General features: G+C 46.9%; 1 protein-coding gene across 2 annotated transcripts in view; it reads right to left on the bottom strand.

Moving 5' to 3' along the window:
• LOC104064316 (aquaporin-7) overlaps positions 1-24,219 on the bottom strand; it is a 31,187-nt gene extending 6,968 nt beyond the window's left edge. The window contains exons 1-3 of one of the 2 annotated variants that reach the window (XM_054054526.1): positions 24,071-24,219; positions 5,516-5,642; positions 1,857-1,983 (exon numbers count right to left, since the gene is read on the bottom strand). In XM_054054526.1, the coding sequence (XP_053910501.1) occupies positions 1,857-1,983; positions 5,516-5,605 (217 nt within the window). In that variant the 5' untranslated portion in view covers positions 5,606-5,642; positions 24,071-24,219. Of the gene's footprint in view, positions 1-1,856; positions 1,984-5,515; positions 5,643-11,749; positions 11,850-24,070 lie in introns of those variants that run through there. The other variant, XM_009566639.2, reaches the window with a different exon arrangement.
• Between the last annotated feature and the right edge of the window lie 2,247 nt (positions 24,220-26,466).

Genomic DNA, 26,466 nt, shown 5'->3' with positions numbered 1-26,466 from the left:
TAGGCAGGCAAGGCACGAGACACGGGGGAAATAAACTGCAAAATGAACCACTGATGCCCCTTAGCTTCACGTCTGCAAAGCAACTCCCACACTGGGCCGTTAGCAGGGACCCAGATTAGCTCTTAGGTGTCACTGCATTAAGAAGGTATTACGATGATGGCTAATCCTGCCCACACCATAGTTTCTCTCACTAGTGTGGAGCAAACTTGACCTTCCCTTGCAGAGTTTGTAATCTTGGACTGCCTTTTTTTACACCTTTTAGTATGTGACTTTTATGCAGCTGCAAGGTGAGTTGTCTCCTGTTTTGAGAAGACACTTTCAATGGAGGGCATTGGTATCACAGTGGTACTTTTGGAGAAAGACTAAGTGGATCCAGGTTTGGTGCTCTCAGTGCAAACTATGTTCTCCAGACCTCATCTCCACACAGTTCTGATGGAAATATTTTCCTTCCTGCCTAGTAGTGTAAACTTTAGGGGTCAACAAATGTTTCAACTGTAGTAGCTATCTCCTTCTCCAAACTCAGAAAGGGGTAAGATGCAGACATGCATCTCATCGAAGTGCAGGACAAAATGAAGTGAAAGTGAATGTACTGCCTGCTACAGTCTCACAACCACAACAGAAATGGAGGGAGATCCCTTTTTCTTTGATCCTATGATCCTTTGCGGGTATGACCAGCTGTTTCAGAGATCACAAAAAGTATCTTATGACACAAATAAAGCCACGTTACTGTGCCAGGAAGCCCTGAAGCTGGCCCCAGAACCAGACTGTCACTGGCAGACCTGAGACCCTTTCTCCCATCTCCAAGCCCTCAGCAGGTGAGCTCCATCTGAAATGCCACTTGGGACTGCAGGGACCTACTTTCCTCAGCACACTTTCCCCAGGATGTTTCACCAGGTCCTAAAGGACAGTGAGACCAAGAGCTAACTGCTCACATCAAAAAAATTTCCTTTCCAAGCCAGCCCCAGCCTTGGACATCTCTTTGGTCCAACAGTTCAAGTGCAAGGTCTTGCTTTAATTTTCTGCCCACTAGAGCTGTTAATCTCTTTGCTTGGTGCAAATGGATGCATAAATAGCACAAGGCAAAGGTGACGCTCTGTCATGTGAGAGATACCAGCCCATGGCCCTCATACACCACCTCCTGTGCTATGTGGGGCGTATGTGCATGGGTGTGGACGATAAGGAGAAAATTTACATACCATTCATTGTTGCAACATCAGCAGTAAGCTCTCCTTAGCAATAAATTATTTACTTCCCTGTGGGTCATGTCAACAATGTGTTTTCAGAGCTCCTTGTCTCCTTGGGCAATAATGGCATATCTCAAGCACCTAAAAGGAGCACTGCTGAAACCTGGCTCCACTGACCACAACAGGAGGGTATGGCCAGAACTCTGCCACTCTCCCTGTCCCACTTGCTCCTGTCTCAGCTTCGGACATGCATTTGGGATCAGCATACCATAGGTACCACCAGCCATTTTGGAGATCACAAGAAGCATCTTGTGGCACAAATAATACCACATTACAGTGCCAGGAAGCCCTGAGTGCATGCAGTGCATGCCTTGTCCCTTGCTTCTCCTGGCCTTGCCATGCCATCGTAACTCCTTGGCTTGACATGAGACCTGCCACCCCCCTGCAGACTTGGCTGTGATCACTGGGCCACAAGTTTGACCCTGATTATTGTCACCAGACCTGCTCTGCTCTTCTTGCTTGAGGACCCTAGGACTGCCTATTTTCGTAGTTAAGGCAGTGCTACACCTCACCGTGCTATCAGCCACCCCTCTGCAGGCCCCTTCTGCTGCCCCCGAAGCATGTGACTTTCACGTGACTTAGAGATGCCCCATGCTCGAATGTCCTGCTTACCAGAGATTCCTCCAGCTGCATGGATACCCAAGGTAACACCAATGCCAAATGCCAAATTGATGCTCAGTTGCTGTCCAAAGTCTCCTCTTCCTAATACCACTTGTGCCACAGAACACAAGCCAAAGACCTGGTGCATGGAAAAATAAAAAGAGAAGGGAGTTAAAATTAGTGTTATCGCTGTGATGGGCTGAGCTTCATTGCTACTTTTTCTGCAAGACTAATAAACAGGAAGAAAAAAGGTACTTACAGTCAGAAGAGGAAGAAAAAAACCACCCTACCCTGCAAAATCTGAGACAGTGCCTGGATTATTCCTCACTGATGTCCATCGCACCAAACCAGGCATTTTAGTGATGGTTGAGTATGGGTAGACAAACCCCAAACATGCACACCGAGCTCAAAAGGGATCACTCACACAGCCACAATAAGGGTGTCTGTGCCTGAAACTGGGGACATGGGCCAGGGGACTACCAACACAGACTGCCTGGAGACAGTGCCCAAGATGGATGGAAGAAGGAAGGGCAAATTCTTGTCTTTTTTTTCATGGTGTGCAATTTATTGACTAAAAATGTAGTTTGATCAGGACATAGCCATTTGCCAAACTTGACTGTAATTTTGGTAACTTATTCTGGCACAAATCAAAACAGGGAAGGAAATTCTGATTTGGTTCCCTTTCAACACATACACTTTCAGTCTGAAAACAGACAAAATTTCAGTATTTTGTTAGTGACTAAAGGGGAACTGCAAAAAAGATAAAAAGGAAAGTTAACACTCTCCAGCAGGAAAAGACACATCCAGGAATTTGCTGTGGCCTGAAAGTAAGCTCTATTTCACTCCTTTAGTGTGGTCAGAGAGTAGAAGAATCAGTTCTTTGCACAGATCTTACACTGAAATCTGGAGGACAAAGCTTCTCTTCAGATCTCTGCCTCACAAACTGCTTAGAGCTTGCAGAGTTTATCCAGGTTCTTGGACTACACTGATGTTTATCCAGGGAGACATGTCCCTCCAAGACAAAATACTCAATCTAAATTTCTGCTCTGGCCTGTCCTGTTTTGACTCATATCTTAACGGGCTGCTCTGTCTGCATCCAAATTTTACCTCCTGTGCCTGCTCTCCCTCTTCCCTTTCAAATATCACTAAAATTCCCTGTTCCCCAGAGACACTGCAGCGCTCTTATCTCTCTCGTATATACAGACCACACTCTATACTCTGCACTAAGATACAGCCTCCATGGCGTGACCCCTTCTCTGTCTGCCTCAGCAGAAGCCCCAAAAAGCAGTGCCTGGGATGTCTCCCAGGGTCTGCAAAGCCGTTACAGAAACTTTGCCTACTCATCTCTGACTTTTCCAGAGCCACATCCAAGAGAAGCCAAATGCGTAAGGCACAGGTTTTGCAGGACAGCACACAGGTGTAGAGATAGAAGCATAGAAGCATAGAGGGGAGACCTTATTACTCTCTACAACTACCTGAAAGGAGGTTGTGGAGAGGAGGGAGCTGGGCTCTTCTCCCAGGTGACAGGGGACAGGACAAGGGGGAATGGCCTGAAGCTCCGTCAGGGGAGGTTCAGGTTGGATATCAGAAAAAAATTCTTCACAGTAAGAGTCATCGGGCACTGGCAGAGGCTGCCCAGGGAGGTGGTCGAGTCGCCTTCCCTGGAGGTGTTTAAGGAACGGGTGGATGAAGTGCTTAGGGACATGGTTTAGGGAGTGTTAGGAATGGTTGGACTCGATGATCCAATGGGTCCTTTCCAACCTTGTGATTCTGTGATTCTGTGATTCTGTGATTCCGTGATAGGGCAAGAGACATGGCTGTTGCAGCTAAACACCACTATCCTGCAAAGAAAAACACAGGACAGGCCACAGAATCTGTTTCTCGGCATAGATCCAAACCTCTAGTCTCTTCCACCATCCTCAGAGTCCCAAAATAGCCTTTTCCTCCCCATCCCCTGCCTCTCTGTTCCTTGTGCTGTTTACTCCGGGCTGCCTGGTTCCCTCCTTTATGAGAATCACTTGTCCATGAAAGTGAGAGGCCCTATCCGAGCGCTATCATCCAAATAACAGCCAACCAGGCATTGTAGAGATGCACCCGGCTGTAACAAGGGCCAAGGGGCTGCTGAAAATGTGGCTGCTGGAAGCTATGTTGGGATGATGGATACCGTGTGTTGCCACCACTTGATGAAGGGCCTCATGCAGTTCCCTTCTCCTACTCTATTCCCTAGCAGAACTCAGTGAGCAAAGAGCCAATGTGAGCTGCAGGCTACAAAATTGGACTGTCAGATTCCAGAGTGCAGAGAAAGTCCCTTCCTCATGCTGCTCCCTAGAAACGGCACCAGCAGGACAACACTGAATTCGTTCTTTATCACTTGGCAACCTCCACCACCAAAAAACAAAGGAGATTAAAAAGGAAAATGACTTTGCTCAGCTTCTATTGAGGAGTGACAGATGTGTGCACTCTGACTTACGTCAAAACTACCTGTGTGGTAGGAGGGAACTTTAAGAAGATGGACGTACAGTGTGATAAAGAGCAAGTATCCTTGTACATGTGCAGTTGTTGTCCTTGTAAACAAGCACATTTATCTGTAGAGGCTGCCTTGCCAAAAGCTGCCCAAGCTTATAGAAACATTATCTTCCTCCTGTACAAATCGCGAAGCACAAGGTATTTCAGCTATTCCCAGCCCTTCCATGCCAGTCTCTCCAGTCCCAAGTGTGTCAGCCCAGGCTAAGCCCAAGAATAGTAAGTTGGCATAGACAGCTGCTGGACCTTTTCAGAGGGAGAATCTCATTTTCCTGTGATGGTCCAACACACAAAGACTCTGCTGTCGGTCAGCATTGTCATCCACACCAGGGATCAATTCTGGCTGCAAAGCCTTTCTTACTCTCACCGCAAATACCTCCAATGCAGTGCAAGAGTTCAAAACACTTCTTTTTTCTTGTGTAAAACAGATGTCTTAGGCAAGGGGACAGTTTCAGTATTACTTGATAGCCACTATTCATTTACCAGCACAAGAAAACCAAAAGTGGAATCCTGGTATGGTTTACACCCGGTAATTACATTTCCTAATGGTGGGCTGTGGCTCTGGAGAGTTTCACAGGCATTCCTTAACCTAGCAATCCCAAAAGGAGTAAGGATGAATGCTGTTCTTGTTTCACAGAGGCTGTCAGTAGTAGAGGAGTCAGGATCTGCTCCCCAAACCTATACAGGACGCCTCTAACCACAGGATCACCTCAGGATCACACAGCATGAAGAAAACCCACAGTTCACTGCATGAGTTTTTTCAGGGGGGTTGGCACAAGCACTGCATCGCCCTGTCTGGCCAGACACTGTTCTTTAGTTTCATTCACAGAATCTTCCTTGGGTTTCTCCAAGGAGAGAACTGAAACGACAGCTTATCCCCACCAGCTTCACCCTCTCCCAGCCTCCACCCACCACATTGCTTTTCTTTTCCAGAAGGTTTTTGACAGCTAATTTACCTGATGGGAATCTGCAAGAGCAGCTACAAGAGCAGCACCTACAAGAGCCTAGGGGTGAGCAGCAGAGACCAGCTGAGATACTGTGAGGATGTGGTAGGAAACCTTGCAAACGCTTACCCTCTCACCCACCCTGCATACATGCAGACACACGCACATGCAAGACATGCAGATCTGGGCCCGTTTCCATCTTACCATGAGGATGAACATCCCCAGCGCTTCTGCCAGCAGCTCTCTGATGGTGACACTTCGAATCGTGAGCGCCTTCTGAATCTTCTCCAGCATTCTTCTCCCTGGTTCCAGCTTGTCGCTACGGGAGCTCCTGTTGTGACAGCACACTTCTTTGGGCTGAGCTAAGTTACCCTTTGAAACTTGGCACCCTCCCTTCACCTCCAGACACCTTCATTCATTTGGTTAACAATGAACAAGCCAATAAAGTAGCAGCTAGCTTCAGTCTTCCCACACATACATGCCATGCTTTTAAAACTAAATGATATGGATGCAATATTTCTGCTACCAGGGCATTGAAAACACTGCATTCTGCCCTGAAGCAGCCTCTCTTCAGAATGGTGGAGTTATAACTAGCCCTGATGTGTTCCTAAAGCCTGTCTTTCTCCATAACCTTTCCACAGGAACTGGAGTTTTGGCTCTGCTCTGCATTGTAACCCACTGCCTAGTGGTTTGGTGCCTTTTTTTTGAGAGAGGAGGGATTAGGACCACTTGCCCATGCTTTGCAGGACTATTTGGATTCTTGGCCTGCAGTGAGTATGCTCTGCCTGGAGCTGACATGCACTGCTGTCTGTGGCCATGAAGAGCATAATACCTTGAGCTTCAAGTGGAATATTTACTCTTGCTGAATGCGTCTGTGTCTGCAGCTCCCACCACAAGAGCCACCACCAGGGTTTGTGCTTTCGTATGGACTAAAGGGAGACCAGGCTCAGCAGTGGTCCCCAGAGACCTTCAATCTCCTCTGGCTACCAGAGCAGAGCCTCCACTGTCCTGATTCCTCCATCTTCTGATTCCATCTGCTTATCTTCCTGCTCATCAGGTGCTTTTACCTCTCCACCCTGAAAAGGTTTAATACCTTTGCTTAATCACTGAAAAACTTAAATCCACTGAATAGTCAAGACCTTCTTCTGTGAGCCTTGTCTAGTTCCTTGCTAGTTTTCTTCACCTTTGTCTCAACCTGCTGCAGCTTCTCATTGTGGTTCTGGAGGCTCACTGCTGTGCACAGCTCTGGAGGGGTTACCAGCAGCTGCCCTGATGGGAGCGTAGCGCTCTGCTCAGCCTGGTCCTGGTGCAGCCTCCCTCTCTACTACTGCGCTGCAGAAGTTCGTATGCTTTTCTTTCACCTACCAGACACTGAGCAGGTGCACGGAAGAACCTGGGGAGCCAATTCACCTCTCTGCTCCGTAGATGGTTGTCTGTCTCGTGGTTGGGAAGGATTTTATGGGCTGGGGTAAAGCCCTCGTCCAGTAAGGGATTAATTGTTGAGCTCAACAAATGCCTGGCTAAACACACAGCAATGTACTAATCTGATACCAAGGACCATCTAGTCACGACAGACGATAATCATGTTGCTTGCAAGGGTGTTCCTACAGTGTATTTCTAGGTGGGGAGGTTTTTTGTTCTATAGGTCTGTGAGTCCTGGCAGTGGCACAGAAAAACTGGCCAATAAACCTTTCCATGGAATTATTTATTGGTAGAGCACACAAACACAGGCCATGGACCTGCGGGTCAGGGTGGTGTCGGGAACCTTGAGTTTCTTCTGGACACAGTAATTTTCAGCTGATATGTAAAGCTGAGGTCCTGACATCAGCACAGTGTTGGAGATCTCACAGCCTTTCTCGGATGGATGAGGTGTGAATGGGTCAGTATCCCCCACAACTGGACCTACTACATTGCTTTTCACTCCTGGATCTCAAGGAGACCTCCAAGTAGATTCCTCCCTTGTAGGCAAATAAGAAAGCAGCTGTGTCTCCTGCATTCAAGCATTAACTACAAGCATCTTCTAATTCAGGCTGAAAAATTGAGACGTATTTTCTGGGAACCAGGCTCCCATGGACTTGCAGTATTCTTGGGAGAAAAGGCAATTCCAGTTTGTAACAGAAACCTTTAGTTTAGCAATAATATCTGCAGCAATAATATCTGCAGCAATCCCTCCTATTACCACCAAATTCCCTAAAACTCCAGCATGTTTCTAGGATGGCACCACGGATCACCGGGTGCTCCTCTTGACGCTCCTTGTACTTTTACACAGATCTTTCCACAAGATGGCACTGAGACATTAATTTCTCCCTTAAAAGTATTCAGATAGGTTCCTCTGTTGGCTGCTGAAAATGTGAGAAGACTTTAGTTTTAGGGTTCCTTTGGGCATTTTTAAATGTTAAATAAGGGTGATCTGCCAGTGTTCAAGGACTGTAACAACAACAAAACCCACTTTTCTGTGAGTCCTATAGGGCAAAGCACCACCACTCTGCACACAAACCCAAAATGTGTGAGCCTGCGACTGTCACCCTCCGCTTGATAATCAGCAGAGAAAAATAGGCAGCTCTAAAAAGTGGTTCATACACACATAAAGTAAATATCTGAGGCCAGACCTATAAGTCACTTTGAATGCTGGCTGTTTCTCTCCAGGATCCACTCTGGGCATATGGAGTGATCAGCTCCAGCATGCGCATCCACTTGGAGGTATCTGCTGTCAGGTGAGCTGACACAACTGGTTCCTCACACAACTGGTTAGTGAACCAACAAGGGAGAGTACCCTCCTCAACCTGCTGTTTGTGAATAGAGAAGGTCTTGTGGGGGATGTGACAGTTGGAGGACGCCTGGGACTAAGTCATCATGAGATGATAGGGTTTTCAGTTCTAGGTGGGATAAAGAAGGGGATTAGCAAAACAGTCACATTAAACTTCCAGAGGGCAGACTGGTTGGTTGGCAAAGTCCCATGGGAGACAGTCCTTCAGAGCAAGGGAGCCCACGAGGGCTGGGCACTCTTCAAAAATGAAATCCTAGCAGCTCAAGAACAAGCCGTCCCGGAAAAGGAGCCGGCTAGGGGAAAAGCCAGCTTGGTTAAGCAGGGAGATCTTGAGATGCATCAAAAAGAAGAAGAATGTCTATGAGCTTTGGAGGAAGGGACAGGTGTCTTGGGTGGACTACAGGGAGGAAGTGAGATCATGCAGGGAAAAAAATCAGGAGAGCTAAGGCCCAACTAGAAATCAAATTGGCTAAATCTGTGAAAGATAAAAAAAAATCTTTCTACAAATACATTAACAAGAAAAGGTGGACTACAGAGAATATTCAGTCCCCATCGGATGCAGAAGGAACAACAGCAACAGGGCATAAGGACAAGGCTGAAGTACTTAATGCTTTCTTTGCCTCAGTCTTTAATACCAAGGAAAGTTCTTCCCTCTGTGTACAAACCCAGGAGTTAGAGGAGCAGAATAAGGCTCCCATGATCCAAGAGGAGGCGGTTAGAGACTTCCTTGCCCAGACAGACACCCACAAGTCTATGGGGCCGGATGGGATCCACCCAAGAGTATTGAAGGAGCTGGCGGATGTCCTTTCCAAACCCCTTTCCACCATCTTCCAGCAGTCCTGACTGACTGGGGAAGTTCCACTGGACTGGAGGCTGGCTGATGTTGTGCCCATCTACAGGAAGGGTTACAGGGAGGATCCAGGAACTACAGGCCTATCAGTCTGACCTCAGAGCCGGGGAAAGTCAATGAAGAGGTGATCTTAAGTGCTATCGTGAAGCACATGCAAGAGAACCGGGTGATCAGCCCCAGTCAACACAGGTTCATGAGAGGCAGATCTTGCCAAACTAACCTGATCGCCTTCTATGACAAAGTGACTCGACTACTGGATGAGGATGTAGTCTTCTTGGACTGCAGTAAAGCCTTTGACACAGTTTCTCAGAGCATTCTTCTTCGGAAACTGTCGGCCTCTGGCCTGGACAGGCGCACACTATCCTGGGTTGAAAACTGGTTGGATGGCCGGGCCAGAGAGTGGTAGTAAATGGAGTTAACTCCAGCTGGAGGCCAGTTACAAGTGGAGTTCCTCAGGGCTCAGTACTGGGTCCAGCTCTGTTCAATGTCTTTATCAATGACCTGGATGAAGGCATTGAGTGCACCCTCAGCAAGTTTGTGGATGACACTAAGCTGGGAGGAAGTGTGGATCTGCTGGAGGGTAGGGAGGCTCTACAAAGGGATCTTAACAGCCTGGACCGCTGGGCTGAGGCCAATGGCATGAGGTTTAACAAGGCCAAATGCCGGGTCCTGCACTTGGGGCACAACAACCCTGTGCAGTGCTACAGACTGGGGGAAGTCTGGCTAGTAAGCTGCCTGGAGGAGAAGGACCTGGGAGTGTTGGTTGACAGCCGACTGAACATGAGCCAGCAGTGTGCCCAGGTGACCAAGAAGGCCAATGGCAACTTGGCTTGTATCAGAAACGGACTTGACCAGCAGGTCCAGGGAGGTTATTCTCCCTCCATACTCAGGACTGGTGAGACCGCACCTTGAGTACTATGTTCAGTTCTGGGCCCCTCACCACAAGAAGGATGTTGAGCCTCTGGAGAGTGTTCAGAGAAGAGCAACGAAGCTGGTGATGGGGCTGGAGAACAAGTCTTACGAGGAGCAGCTGAGAGAGCTGGGGTTGTTTGGCCTGGAGAAGAGGAGGCTGAGGGGGGTCCTTATTGCTCTCTACAACTACCTGAAAGGAGGTTGTGGAGAGGAGGGAGCTGGCCTCTTCTCCCAAGTGACAGGGGACAGGACAAGGGGGAATGGCCTGAAGCTCCGCTAGGGGAGGTTCAGGCTGGACATCAGGAAAGAATTTTTCGTGGAAAGGGTCATTGGGCACTGGCAGAGGCTGCCCAGGGAGGTGGTTGAGTGACCTTTCCTGAAGGTGTTTAAGGAATGGGTGGATGAGGTGCTTAGGGGCATGGTTTAGGGAGTGTTAGGAATGGTTGGACTCGATGATCCGGTGGGTTATTTCCAACCTGGTGATTCTATGATTCTATGATTCTATGAATTGAATCCCTGCCTGCATCCAGATGTGGTGATCCTCCGCAAGTACCACCAACCATGAAAGCCACCCAAGGGCTGGAACACGAAGATCTTCCAGTTGCCCAACATGACCTTTTCATACTTGCATGGTTTCACTTACCTGCAGGGCTGATGAGGATCTCTGGGGTCACCGAACACAGTCTCCTACTAGCTTAAGCAGCCACACCACAACCCTTTCATGACTAGGCTAGTCTCTGTTTTAGGGGTCACTACTTTTTGTCCCAACTCCTCCTGCTGAAAGCCTGTTACCAGAACCTGTTGCTCTGAAGATTAAAGACTTTCTTCTAATTTCCAGACAGAAATTTCTTAGAGCCATTTGTTCATAAGCCAGCATCACCCCATCGCAGTCATTAGTTAACTCATTTCTTACAGGTGCTATCCCGTAAATCTTTCCTATAAGGTCTTTTACAAGAGGAGTAGTTGCTTAGCTTTGCACTGCCTCCTGATGCTGACTTTGACTTGGTCACAAGCTGTAACATCACTCAACATTGACCCTACAATGATTTTTGCCGTATTTTTTACCACACATTATGCAACCATCTGCTAAACCAAACCTATCAATTCCCTAAGACAGGTAAGTTTTCAGAACCGACCATAAAGACCTCCATTTGGAGAGAAAAATACTGGCACAGTCTAGGCTCACTAATTGTGCCAGTGCTGATACCCACAGTACTAAAGAGCCAAGGGAATGAACATCCTGGATACTGCTAGAGCAGCTTTGGGAAGGGTGAGCACCCAGGTTCCAAGGTAGTCATACTGCAAGGAATAACTTGTCTCACTCTGTTGGATAGTGCACATGTTTCCTCAGCACCCAGAAGCTCATTTATCTCTTAATTGCACTAAGCAATACCTGGAATGTTGCCATTCCGTTAGCATCAGCCCTGCTGGTGAAGCAGTAACTTCTTCTCAGAGGCTGAGAGGAACACGAGCAGACAGGACAGCAGAGGAGCTCCCCACCATGGATGAGGACATATTGGTCCTCCATCAGACCAAATGAGCATGGTATTGAGACATCTCCTGGCTCCTTTAGGAAATGAGACTAGATCAGAGAGGCCAGTTCAGCACTGGTATGATCTTAGTTGTCCAGACTCCACTTGATGTACTCTAGAGCACCCTGACCCTGTGAGCACGCGACTAATACTCATGGTCTATCTCCTCTCTTTTATGGGTGACAGGCATAGAGTGAGTTGCAGACACCCCAGATATTTGTCTCTCTCTAGGTGACTTTGCTCTCCAAACTGGTTACCCAACTCTCTATTCCCAGGACATTTCAGCTCACCCTGAACACCCCTGCCACAGCCCTGCAGCCGTCCAGAGGCTCATCACCCACCCGTACTCCTTCCCAGTGAATCAAGCTGGCTCTTACCCTGCGGAGCCAAAGGAACTGATGGAGGAATGCAGTGACACAATGGTAGGACCCTTCTCCAGTCCACAGCCCTCCATGTAGCTCTCCAGGGACGTGGTGCCTCCCTAACCCAGACAGCTAAAGCTTGCTTAGCTGGAGGTAATCCACAAGGTGGTGGTGTCAGCAAGAGGGGAATTACATGGCTTTTGTTGGTTGTTAGGGTGAAAACGGGGCTGTCCAGAAAGGTGTTGCCTGGGGTGACGCTGGCCCTGTTGTTGGGCAACAGAGTGAAGGGCACCTGGTCTCCCCTGACCTGGGACCAAACCTCTCCGTATTGGCCCACTCTACCCTCCATCTAGCTTTACAGGTGGAATGGAGTCAATTTTATATGCAGCAAAGTGTCATGGTTTTTGAGTCTCCTTGCTGGCTTCCATCTGGACAAAGCCTTGGGAAGTCTCACCCATGAGCAAGTATAGCCATTTAACAGATGGCAAAAGAGAGGCACAAGGGCATCTCCAGTACCACCAGAGACTTGGTATCCCTATAAGATTTCCATCCAGGTCCTGCCAGCTCCTCATCTGCTGTCCTCCCACATTCCCTGCGCCATCTTTGACCTTTGAAAATTCCGCTTCCCTGACTTGTCCACAATCTGGCTCTCACTGCACTACTGTGTGTGAGAGCATACCCCACCTGCCCCAGGACCCCACTGTGGGGCTTCCCCAGACCCAGATAGAGAGCAATGGGCCTGTGGGTGTAGATCTTCCTGACAAGCTTTGAGTTGCCTGCTTGGGGTCTGCTTTCAATCCACAGATAAGATGAAGGCTGGGAAAACCACAACATATATAGGACATCATCACCCTGGAGATAAGAGGAACAAGGTTTTCCCCTGAAGGAGTGTGAACACCTGGGTTCTGAAAGTAGAGATTAAACAGGAAGAGCTGCAGACTGGAAGGGAGATACTGAGTGAGCTCAGTGAGATCCTGGAGTTTCAGAGTCTGATGGAACCAGCATGCTGGCCTAAATGTTTCCCTGCCTCTGACTGCATCCAGGAGACAGCACAGCATTGCTGTGTCCTCTCCTCAGTACACAACAAGTTCACCTCTACAAATGGTGCCACCAACAAAACATTAATGCCATCTCCTCTGCTCCATCCCTTCTCCAGACGCTCTAGTCCAGGACAGACACTGGCACCCACCAGCCCATCATTCCTTTGAGCAGCACCAAAACGGCACGAGCCTGTTAACAGACCCAAAGAGCAAAACCAGAGCAGAGGCCGATGACACAAACACAGCCATGCCTGGTCTCTCTGCACTGCTAGAGGAAGGCTGAGCCAATAGTCAACACAATCCTTCTCAGCCACCAGATGTTTGAGAGTGGACTTGCATCCATACAGGCCAGTCTCACAAGCTACACCTATAAAACCTTACAAGAGATGATGCTACACCCATAGGAAGACCACTAGCTAACTGTGATACATATTTTGGGGGTAAGGAACTAACTGATAACTCTAATTATTGCCCATATGTATAATCAGTGAATTTCCCAAACCCAAGCTGTCAGCCACGTGACTGTGTACTCTCATACCACTCCTGTCATGGAGGGGTCCAAAGACCGTTCAGCAGCTGGCATGACTCACACCAGTGAAAAGAAAGGATTGGCACACTGGATTTGTCCTTGCTTTCTCCATAGGGGAGGGAAAGGCCAGGATGCAGGCAGCTAGGTCAGCTTTTACAGAGCCAACTCGCTCCAGCCCAGAGGGCTGCTGCTAGTGCAGACGTGAAGGCATCCAAAGGAAACCCCTGATAAGCTCCCACTGTCCCAGCAGGGAGGAGATACCACAGATTCCTTGCGGACACATGCGTAATTCCCCTTGGACACTGCCCAGTATCCTCCAGGCCTCAAGGAGCCCTACAGGCCTTTCAGTGAGGAAGGAGATTTGCTCCAGCATCAGCCAGAACCCTTCGGTTTCATGCTCCCCCAGCCCCTTTGGCTTCTCCTACACTGTTTTGGGAGAGATGAAAGAGAGGACAGGTACGGTGGAGTCGGGTGGTTCCCTGGTCATTCCTATCCTGTCAATTCCTCCATGAAAAGCCATTGACCTAGAGAAATCTACAGAACCTGGAAATTCATCCATTGCTGTTGCCTGAACAAGAGGCAATGATCCTTGGTCATGTAGTTTCCCGGTACAAGTCCTGCGTGACAGAGGTGGCAACTTCACAAATCGTCCCTTACTAAACAAAGCACCAACACATAGTTTATTTCCCAAAGCACAGGACACCACACATTAAACATCATTGGCAGTGCAGATGTTTCTAACCCATGACAAATACTAAATACTATCATTAGTCTTTGTTGTCCTTATTTTTGTTTTCACGTGGGTGCACAAACACGCACTTCCCTATCCGCCCTTTCTTAGTGAAGAAGTAACTGTTACACACCACCTTCCCAATTTTGACTTCATAGGAACATCCTTGGAGTCAAAATATCAATTTATAACCTCACAACAATGGCAGGGGCTCTGTCCCTGCTCCGGATGTGAACCAGTTAGAGATCTCTGGAAGCACGTCAGGGCATATTTGCACAGGACCTGACGCGATGGCCCTCTAGTTACAACACAGTCTCCAGGCTCTACCCCAAGAGCAAATATTCACACAAATCACAACAGGTCTGTGAGGATATAGATACTAATTTTTGCACTCAAAAATTTAATGTATGTGTCAAACAATAGAATTAGATGCAGCAAGTGCCTCACTGGAGCTCTCATCTACAGGAGCAAACAGTTCAATTGGAAGAATCTACCAGGAAACGTATTGCTTTGCTTATCTGTCTTTGCTCGCCCTGAGTCTACTGAACAATAAACTCAAACTGCTTTTCATGCACTGGAGTATGTAGTCCATCTCTAGCAGTCCTTGACATAGGATACAGTGGTTGCTGAAAAGGGATCTATAGACCACTATACAAATCCATGGAGGTAAATATGACTACTAAACTTGGACACCCCTCTACCACAACCGGTCTCTGAGCTGTGGATTTCTGGGGAAACGCAATCGTTTCACTTACGTACTCTTCTCTCCCCTAACCAGCAGGTCCAGGGAGGTTATTCTCCCTCTGTACTCAGCACTGGTGAGACCGCACCTTGAGTACTGTGTTCAGTTCTGGGCCCCTCACCACAAGAAGGATGTTGAGGCTCTGGAGCGTGTCCAGAGAAGATCAATGAAGCTGGTGAAGGGGCTGGAGAACAAGTCTTACAAGGAGCGGCTGAGAGAGCTGGGATTGTTTAGCCTGCAGGAGAGGAGGCTGAGGGGAGACCTTATTACTCTCTACAACTACCTGAAAGGAGGTTGTGGAGAGGAGAGAGCTGGGCTCTTCTCCCAAGTGACAGGGGACAGGACAAGAGGGAATGGCCTGAAGCTCCGCCAGGGGAGGTTCAGGTTGGATATCAGAAAAAAAATTCTTCACAGAAAGAGTCATTGGGCACTGGCAGAGGCTGCCCAGGGAGGGGGTCGAGTCACCTTCCCTGGAGGTGTTTAAGGAATGGGTGGATGAAGTGCTTAGGGACATGGTTTAGGGAGTGTTAGGAATGGTTGGACTCGATGATCCAGTGGGTCCTTTCCAACCTGGTGATTCTGTGATTCTGTGATTCTGTAACACCTAGGATCTCCTCCACAGGTCCAGTTTGTCTCAGTGACCACTGCCTGGCTAATTGTGGTGCCCAGTGAACTAGCATGGCCACTGCTGGTCACAAGAAGAGAAGAATGGCAACATTTGATAACATGTTCTTGAATTTTTCAGTTGTCCTTAGATGGCATGAGGAGGCTTGAAATATATCCCTAGCTTTGTTGCTCACCACTGTGAGACCTGAGCTACCATTCCTCCTTTCTGCCCAGTACCCCATCCTCGAAGGGTGAACACACCACCTCATTCAGAAGCAGCTTGGGGTAGGCAGAGGAAACATTCACAACTGCTCACAGCGTGCTGTGTGATCCTTGCTAAAACACTTGCCTCAGATTGGTGCTGGAAGTGCCGTCAGCATCCTAAATTACCCGCTTCCTCTTTGCTCTCTCACCTCTATGCAATGCTGATAACAACCTGTCCCAATCCTAGGACAGGCAAGGACTTACACTTCTCAGCTTATGCTTCACGACTGGTGAGGCCAATAGTCAGAAGAAAGAACCCTTCACACACACACCAGATCAAGCCATCAGGATGGCACTGTCTGCTCACTAGAAAACTTACTTGTAATGCCCACTGGAGTGCAGCAATTCAGTAGTATTTTAGATACAGCAAAAGCTTTAGAAAAGGGAGGTGTATTGCACTGCAGTGGAGTGCCCTTTCATCTTCCCCCTCGGGAGCTGGAGAAATCCACATTACATGTATGATTTAAAAGCAGACTAGAAGCAAAAAGTACTGGAAAACTCACCATGGGGAACAACTGTGCTCTGCTTTAGGGCAGTAAAGCACTGACTTTTGTCTTGTCCATCTTTTGTTTTATTGCTTCTGCTCTTTGTGCAGTGCTTCATGGGAGAAAGCATGATCATAGAGCAGAATGCCTGTTGTTGCTCCCTTGCACAAGCAGCATCTACCCTCCTGCACTTCATTTCTGCACAGCCCCAGGAGGCAGCAGCTTTGGACATGACACCACCATACCACAGACATACAACACTGAGAGCAAGGGCTTGGGCGAGAAAAAACAGTACCAGAGCCATGGGAGTGTTGCAGGATCCCTGCCAGGATCCTTCCATTGTGCCTAGGCAGAGGGCTCTCGCTTTCCTCCCTCCTGGTCAGTCTGGACCCTAGTCAACCTGCAAGCTGTGTTCTGGGAAAAGGAGTCTTGGGGCAGGGCCCCAGACTCCTTCGAATGACATGTAATTCACCATGTCTCATCCAACCAACCATTCCTTCATGCAGGTGATGCCTGCAAATTTAGAATGTGAACAAAATCTCGTGATTTTGATTACAAGACCTTTTTTAAGCCCACACCAGCCACCACCTTAAAAAAGCAAAGGAAAAATCTTACAACCAACAGTTTTTTGGGATACAGCAAGTTTGTTGTATGTATCCATGGGGCGGTATAGGTGAAGACAGATAAACCTAGCTTCATAGCAGTCTTCTTGGACTGCAGCTAGACTCTCAAAGCATATGTTCAAGAGCTTTGGTTAAGTTCTTTTTAATTGTTAATTCTGTTGTACAATTACTCCATGTTTACTGGACTCTGACTCGTTTGGAAGTACCACCAAAATAATCCATCACAAATGCTTTGAACCTGCAGGCAACAGCCTGATGGAAGACATCCAGCCCGGAGCAGCATCTGCACAGAGCAAGATATGAGTCAGCAGTGACAAAAACATGTTTTGTTCTAGGTTGTTGGCACCAAGGAAAAATGCATGTTTGTAATTCACATTTGTTGATTCACTTTTGCCAACATGATAAGAAGATCATTCAACATAGAGAAACAGAGATTAATAAATCATAATCACCTTTAAATTCTCAACAGATTGACCCTAACCTGTCCCAGGGTCAAAGTCTAAAGTGTTTTGTTTACATGTCTATATTAACTAACTCGTATGAGACAACATAAACTCAACGCCCAACAATTTCTTGGAATGAAGATATATTCTTTGGAGAAAACAGTTATGATGCCCATGAATTTCTCCCTGCTTGCTGACAACCCAGACACTGGAATAAACTGCAAATCCCATGGAAGAACCTACAGTATCAGCTGGTGCAGTGACCTGGATGACCACAAGTCAAATATATAACAAAGACAGTGCTCCCACGCCCAGTGTCCCACCCAACCAGGTGTCTTTGGAAGGAGTGTATGCCTCCCCAGAGGCTGTCATCACTTGCCATAGCACTTGGCTTCAATCAGAGGTTTCCCTTTCAAGCGCTGACCTGTCCTGCCGGATCAGTCCTGCTTAGCTTTCAGCACCTGATAGGATCGTAAGCTGAGGCAAACGTAAGCAATGGATAGAAACAGCGGATAGAGATCTAGAATAGGCAGTTACACATACAGTAATGTTATGTTATGCACAAAGGTGCATGAAATATGTTTAAGAAGGAAAAAAAATCTGTATAGCTGGGAAAGTTGCGCAGAGTCCAGGATATTATCAGATCTGGGAAAACGCCATGTGAATGAGTCACTGGAGCATCAGTCAATGGTTGCACACAGAAAATGCCTCAAAATTGGCTGTTGTGTTCCCTCTCCAGTATTTATACAGTATCATTTTGTGGCTTCCATAAATGATTGACAAAAAAGTGCCACGGGCATTCTTGCCTTATAATTATCTGCCCCACTACCCTGTTCCAGTCCAATCCCTATTCACACCCCCCTCTCACTTAATAAACATGTTTTAATAAAACATCTTTTTCTGCTCCTCAGTGGAGAGCAAATGAAGGCCCTTTGAAAAACGTTTTGCATATGCCTTCCACAGCTACCATCCAACAAACCTGCTGGCACAGTTATGGGGTAGTTTGATGCTGAGGAGGAAGACAAAATGTGACTGATCCAGCAAACTTATATATACGTCATTCCTTCAGGAGCTGGAGCAGAGTACCTGAGCTCCCCAGCATTTGGGATCAGCACAGCATAATAGCTGGAGGTCTGCAGGTTTAGACACAAGTCCTATAGCCAGCATCAGGTCCTGGGGCTCAAAGTGGTTGTAAATCAGAGAAGGTGCCCTCAGCTACAGCTAGAAGCTGACAGCCAAACTGCAGAGATTCTGTAGCATTGGTTTTATGCATTGTAAGTATAACAGCTCAACACACAGGTTTTGCCTGTCTCTCTACCACCGGATGGGTCATTGCTCCAAGCTCTGTCCTGGGCTTTCCTCAGGCTGGCAAGAACCATCACACCAGGGCAGATTTCAGCTCAGCTCCCATTTCAAACACCCCAGTATGGGCAAGGGTTAAAAAAAGGAGTCTAGAAAAAAAGCAGGGGAGAGCCAAACGGGAAAGGCTGGGAAATAGAAGGACCCTGCACCCAGACTCATTTGATGCTGCTAACGCAGTCAGAGAAGGAAAGGCAAAAGCTCAGAACAACACGTGGTGGCTCCTGGATCTTCTGGTCTGTGCTGGGAGCTGTAGGTCACACCAGATTGCTTTTGCTTTGAGTCTCACAGGAGGATGACTGGGAAAGATCAACAGGCAGAGGTACTGCATGCCACTGTTGTGCTTTGGGCAGCATGGATGAGGTGGTGCTTCCTACGCTGTCCCTCGGAATTGCTGTTTCCATTATGCATGCATCAGTGGGGCCCAGTAATGAGCCCACCCTCCCACAGGAGCAGTCCCACTCCTGTACCACATACACCAAGAGAGACAGCAAGGGCAGGTCTATTCTCCAGGCTGCTTGTACCACCATCTCATGAAACTGGAGGTGTGCTCTTCCATCAGCATGCAGAGTCTTCTGACCAGTGGAGCAGGTACAATCTGGTCCTTGCTAAGCTCCTGGCTCCAGGACCCTCTTCATTACTACAGAGGGAAGTGCTCATCATCAGCATGCCTTCATACTACAATTATTTACTAGGCAGCCACCTGAATGGCTTTAAACGACTGTGTAACAGCTAGTTTCACACGCAAATGTGAACATGAGATATCCGAAGGCCAACCTGTTTAGCCTTAAATTTAAAATCCCTTTGTGCCATGGAGACTTGACCACTCAGTCAGTCACCCATGCCATCCATGCCTTACTGTTAATCAAACCAGAGCATGCCTCATTAGCCTTGTGTCATGCCAACCTCCCAGCCCAAGACCTGCGTCATATACTTCTGACACTGACAAGGAAAACAGACCATGTCCAGAGGCAAAAATGCAGCAGAGGATGCTTCCTCTGCACCTGACAGGAGGGATGCACTGGTTCAGACTGAACTCCTGGGAAAGCATGCAGCTGTCCAGGTCTCTGGCTGCACGGAGTGCCACCAGCTTGCACTGGAAATGGAGGGCAGCAAAGGCTGCATAAGGTGCAAACAGGTGGACTTCCTCCTCAGCCTGGTAGCAGAGCTGAAAGAGGAAGTGGAGAGGCTGAGGAGCATCGGGGAGTGTGAGATGGTAATAGACTGATGGGATCACACCCTGACCTCCAAAGAGAAAGAAAAGAAGACATATACACAGGTAAAAGTCCAGGAAGAAAAGGATCAGGCATCTTCCCCCGCTAAGGTTGTGGGCGAAGGCTCAAAAGGAGGTAGGCAGTGGAAGCGAGTCCACCAATGGGGCAGAAAATCAACACCCTCCTTGCCCACACCACCTCAGGTGTCACTCCACAACAGATTTGAGGCTCTCAATGTGGAGGGCAGACCAGAGGAAAACGGGGAGGAAGATGCACCCACATCAGAGCAGGGTCAGAGACCAAAAAGATGTAGACACACCATCACTACGACCGGCACAAGGACTGATAGGAGAGTCATAGTTGTAGGTGTCTCTCTATTGAAGAGGGCAGAGGGTCTGATATGTAGAGCACACCCCAATCACAGGGAGGTCTGCTGCCTCCCAGGAGCCCGGGTAAGGGCTGTGACCAAGAAACTTCCCAGCCCAGTGAGAACAACTGACTATTACCCATTACTGCTGCTCCATGTGAGAGGCGATGGAGCAGCTGTAAGAAGCCCAGGGGAGATTAAAAGTGATTTTAAGGCCTTGGGACTGCTACTGGGGGAATCAGAGGTGCAGGTGACTTTTTCTTCCCTCCTCCCAGTTACAGGTGGTGACATAGAACAGCTCAGATGGGTCCAGTCTATTAATAAATGGCCCTGTGGCTGGTGTCACCACAATAACTTTGGGGGTTTTGATGATGGGATGACCTACATGGCACTGGGGTTGCAGGCTTCAGATGGGAGGTTGCCCAGAGAAGTCGTGGAAGCCTAATCCCTGCAGGTGTTCAAGGCCAGGTTGGATGGGGCTTTGAGCAAGGTGATCCAGTGGGAGGTGTCCCTGCCTATGGCATAGAGGTTGGAATTGGGTAATCTTTAAGGTCCCTTCCAATCCGAACCATTCTACGATTCTGTGATCCTTCATTTTCTCTGCTACCCTAAAGGCAGTTGATGGAGAATCCATATCTGATCAGAGTATCTGACTTCTATCTCCATATCACACTTTTCAAATTGGTTGTAATAAGCTCTCTGGAACATGAACTGACTCTCCTAATGAATTTGTGTAAGTCAGACAGACCATAGAGGTATTGTGCTAATAACCACTTGAGACAACATGAATTGAAGCAAGGACATAAAAAGAGATTTTTGCGTTTATTACAAATGGGTGAGCACAGGCCCCATGAACTCTGTTTGCACACTGGAGGAACCATAATATACCCTAGGAAATACGTTTTGCTGCTACTGCTTTGGATGCTGTAGCAAGACCCCGACATGTGTCTCTCTGATGGTATGTGTTGTTCCGTTGCATGCGTGCACTGCTGCATGACCCCATGAGGTGATGCCCATCAACTGTGGTCTCCAAGATCCAGTCAAGTGACAGCTGTCCTCAATCCTTGGATCACACAGCAACCTGAATGCACCAGGATTTTTTGCATCTGTCCAGCCCAGCTGAGTGACGCATAGACACAACTCACAAACTGAGCCAAACTGCATGTTGCCCAAGTTCAGTCTTGTTTTGTCCCAGTGAAAGTCAAATCCTCTACTCCTTATTCACCATCATTTTCTCTAAATGAGTATCACAGCTATGCATTTTTACAGGCCTTTCCTGAGTATCCTCAGGTGTTCCAGAGCTTATGAGATTAATCTGGTTGGGATGGAATGAAATGATTTTTAGAGAGTGGACCAGAAGGTTCATAGTCCTTCAAAGATGGTGGCGACCTGAATAGGAAAGATCAGCATATTCCTCTTGCTGGCCAAGAAGACTCAGAGAATACTGGACAAAGGTTCAGACATCAGCTTCTGAATCCAGTCCAGGTCCATCAGATACCTGTCTCGAGATTCAGAAGAGCAGATAATTCTGGAGAGTTCCTCTTGCTTACCAGACACACTCTTGTGCACCCCCAATTTGTCTTCAGGAGCTCTCTGGGGTGGTTTGCTGGCAAGTCCTAGTGTTGTCAGAGACTATCACCAACTGCTACATATTGCTATGAACCACCACCTCCTGTTTCTGAACAGATCACAGAGGATCAAGGCTTCACTCAAGCAGCGAGAAAGTCACCTACAGTCTTCACAATGTCTCATAGAGACCCCAGTGCTTCCAAATCTGACTTTTGCTCTTTGCAATTCAGAAACTGCCACTAATATTTGCTGCTGCTCCCATGTGGAGCAGAGAATATGCTAGTGATACTTCAGAGGTGCAGGTGATTTTTTCTTCCCTCCTCCCAGTTACAGGTGGTGACATAGAACAGCTCAGATGGGTCCAGTCTTTAATAAATGGCCCTGTGGCTGGTGTCACCACAATAACTTTGGGGGTTATAGAGAATATATAGAGAATATGCTAGTGACCTTCCCTTCCCTACCTCAAATGTATCCTCAAATGTATCCCTCTGAGCCATTACTCCCAAAATAACTCAGTGCTTACATGGACATGGACAGGCTTGGACATGGTAGGCTCATTTTGAGGTCTAGGCTGCTACACACAACAATATTAGCTGCTGCCACGTTCCCAGAGAGCAGCAAATCATCACTCCCTCTTTTCAAAGGTCTTGGTAACAGAAGCCCAGCCGTCTAAAAGAGTCTGTGGCATCAGGATCAAGGCTGCCCTTGAGAATGTTTCTCCTTTAGCTCCTTTAAGTAATAATGAACTTTGTCTCTCTGTGTACGAGGAAGAGTCTGTGTGGGCCCAGCCACACACTGCAGAGAAAAATCTCCGCAGAACTAAAAGCCATCATAAGCCTCTCTCCCTTCCAATGTACCTCTACGAGCACAAAAGAGGAGAGGTTTAAATGTGTGTCTACATGCGTGTTTCTGTGAAAAGCAAAGGAGAGACTGACCTGGTGCAATGAAGATTTCAAACAAAACAGTTTAATTACACATATTTTCACCTCCTGAGCAGGATGAGAATTAAACATGCAACAGCTGTTGCTTAATGTGTTCTTAGATAGCAGAAAGTTATTATGCTGATAAGCACCACTTAAGAACTGAGATAGCAAAAGAGAGGAATAATAGTAATGTTGTTAGTTACCCATGGAGCAGGTCAGATCTTAGTGTAACTTCAAAACAACCTTATTTCCATCCCTTCATTTATTGGAGCATTTACAGTAGTGCATATAGCTGTGAAGCATTTTAATAGCATTTTAGAGGCAGTAAAAGCTTCAGAAAAGTGACATTCATTGCACTGTACAGCCATCCCTGGAAACCAAAGAGAGCTAGATCACGTGCACCCTTTAAAACCTGACTTGGAAACATACTCTTTGAAAGCTGTATGTTGGTATGGATCCTGTGCTGGCTGAGGGTCTGGATAAGAATAAATACATTGCACCTGTTCCAAGTCTTTGGCTTTCACCAGAGCACAGCTTGCCAGGGGAAAGGTGTGAGCAAAATTAAGAGGTGACAACGCAGTGCTTCTCACACAGTGGCCTCCTCCAGTGCACCACGACAGAGCCTCACATGCTGTCATCAGCTCTTATTCCTAGCTCCAAGAGGTGGCAGCAACACTTCTATCTTTGGGACATAGAATGAATCTCACTGCTGGGACTAGCATCATCTCCTACCCTGGGAACAGAAGGATTGACACCCTTCAATGGGGAAAAGCAAGTGCACACTGACCCACTCAGACATCCTCAGAATTTCTAAGCTGAACCACCAGCTGCCATGGGCCCAGCACTGCAGAGAAACAGTATAAGGCAGAGAGAATCTGTATTAAAAAAAAAAAGAACAAAACCAATTTAGTTGCATCTGGCTTATTTTTTCATGTTAATAGAGGTGGAGGGAAATTCTTTCTAGGTTTAAAATGATCATCTTCAAGAGGAAGCATGCCAACATTACTCATTACAAACACCTTTGCAGAAGTATCAGCTGTGTTGATTCTCTACAGACACCTTTGAGACAGAAGGTTGAAGACAGACAAAAACATCGTCAGACAGAGAAGAAAGAAAAGAGAAAGGAATATAGATTTTGTCCCTAGGACATTAGAAGCTGAACAGAACAAACGTGATGGGAAAAAAATTGAGAATCAGAAATAGACAAAAGCTCCTTGAGTCCTAGGACAAAAAAACATCCCAACAGTTCTCAATACAATGGTGCAGTGATGAGATTTACTTGAGAAAATTAGAAATTATATACATGACAGCAGGTGCAATTTCTGCCCTACTTATAAGTGACACCATTAATGTCAGCTCCATTAGCTCCATTACACTGCTGGGGTGAGTGAAAGGAGCAACACTAAAATGACCGTGTATGAATATAGACCTCATAGACTTACCAAACAGTGCCCTGTGGTCCCTGTGGCTGACAGCTTCTCGTGTTTTGGGAACGTCTCTCGCAGTCACTCTTTATCTATCAAGGCAGAGTTGAAGCCCAGTAAATGCAATTTTTTAAATTGCTAATGAAAGACCTCAAGCTTCAGCCACTCAGAGTGTCTCCAGGCTTATCTTGACATGAGCTGATGTGAGTTTCCTTTAACTGTGGCTAGGGGTCAAGTAATTTCTGTACAATCTGTTCTGACTTTGTCTCTGTGGTACCATACAAAGTAAAATAACAGATGTAGTTAGACAGTGCATAATAAAAAACAGCCCTTTATGTTAAGTGAGGCTGGGGGAAGCTGTTGTGCAACTTTCAAACTTTACCTGGAAACCACCACAAGTAAAGAGGCTGTGATGAGAAAAAAAAAAAACAAAAATAGCCCCAAGGACACTACAAACCTGCGGAAGAAGGGACCTCCACCATGAATGCTGTGCTTCTTCCAGCAGTTCACAGAGACAGTCCACCACCTCTCTGCTTGGAAGGCTGGTGCCACCACCCACAAGATCCAGAGGGACATTAGAAGGCAGGGGTAGCATTGAAGAAGAGGGCCAGGTATTAGTAAGTTTTCTTTCATAAAGCTTTACGAGTGTTATTATTAATGAGGCTTTTCAGCATTAATCTGGATTATATGAGTGTTAATATTATTGCAAATGGACTAATAATAACTTCATTATATCTTGATTAGGTTAAGACTTTAATTAAACTTTTGGCTCTATATGAGTACAATGTGTTTGTCTTTGCCCATAACAATGTTCTAAGTACAGCGTGAGAGAAGCTGTCAGAAATCAGAAATTCCTTGCTAGGCAATAGCAGAGCTGAAAAAGCTTTTCCAGATAGTGACTTCAAAGACATGAGTGGACCCTACACAAATCATTCGCCTCATAGTCTATCCTGCTTCATTTACCTATCTGAGAATGCACAGGACCACAGTTAGTCTCACAACAGCCACCAGCCTCCAGATACCTGTGGGCTTCAGGAGCCAAAATTCCAGTCAACAGGCAAGGTAGTAAGAGCTGCAGCTATTCAAAAGGCTCCTGCTGGGTATTTTCCAGACGTTGCTTTAAAAATACATATCACCTACTCCCAGCTTGTGCCCACACACGTGTTCTCCCATCACCTCTTCGGCTTTTAGTTTAGCCCTTAATTTATCCAAACTGATCTTTTTCACAAACTCTTACTCTTCTCAAAGATCTGTGAGCTGAAATAACCATTGAGAATGGATCACTTACACCCAGGACAGTGTACAGACTTGCTGTCTTTGACCCGCCTACAGTCAGCTCAGGTTTAGAGTCCTTCTTTGAGACAGTAATTCTGACTGAAGAAGTCCAGCCAGATGTGGCTGGAAAAACCTCTCCAAGAAAGAGAGAAACGTTTTTCTCACTGACGTGCTCATCACATTGTCCTCAGATTTTGCCTGATCTCTCTCTGCTCTAACACTGCAACCTCCTTGTCTGTGCAAGGGTCAGACTGAACATCACTGAAGACACATGAAAAGCCTCAAAAGTGTCTCAAAAACCTCCTCATCTCCCACAGCTCATTGCCACCTTCCAGGCAGAGGTAGAAAGCACAGCAACATGTCACTCATGCAGCAAGTCCAGATGATAAGTGTCATCAGAGACAAAAATAGACCAAAATTCTTCCTGTTAGAAGCTGTGGCAATTTGAATCAATTCAGATTTTACTGTCAAGCTGACCCAACAAATTTACAAAGAAATTTAAACTTTCCCAATGCTGAGCTTCTGCTGAAGTAAATTTTTACCTAAGAAAAATGTTCATCCTGAGAGATTTTCACTTTCTGATAGGAAAGTGTAGAGTGGCAATTCAAAACTTTTCAGCCATCCTGGCTTTAAAACACTATTTTCAGCCTTCTCTACTCTTCACAGGGCAGTTCATCACAGCTTGTAGAGTACAGTGTTCTTCACTGTGATGTTCTCAAAGCAGCTGACTGAACGCTTACCCATTTTAAGATGTTACTCAACAATGGCAAGTGTCATTTGTGTTGGAGTTTACTATTTCAGATTTTCTGGGGGCTCTCTTCCTATGACTTCCAATCATCTCTACTATTTGTAACAGCCTCCAGAGACTATTCTTCATTTCCCAAGGACAAGGAGAAAAACAGTTCCAGCCTCTCCTTTCTAAAATAGGCAGAGAAGGATGTCAATAAGGAGGAGGAAAAGTGGGAGGGCTATCTTTGTTAAAGGCCCGCCACAGACAGGCTATACAGAAAAACTGCAAGAGAATGGAAGCATCCTGTTGGTTTCAGACTCACGTTCAATGTAGGATAAAAGGAAAGAAGAAAGTCAAGAAGGGTATAGAAGCCCGCATGTTTTTACCTACTGCCACAAATCGGATTAAG

Source organism: Cuculus canorus, chromosome Z (genome assembly GCF_017976375.1).
Source record: "Cuculus canorus isolate bCucCan1 chromosome Z, bCucCan1.pri, whole genome shotgun sequence".
NCBI classification, from domain to species: domain Eukaryota; kingdom Metazoa; phylum Chordata; class Aves; order Cuculiformes; family Cuculidae; genus Cuculus; species Cuculus canorus.
This window is presented reverse-complemented; position numbering and strand designations above follow the sequence as displayed.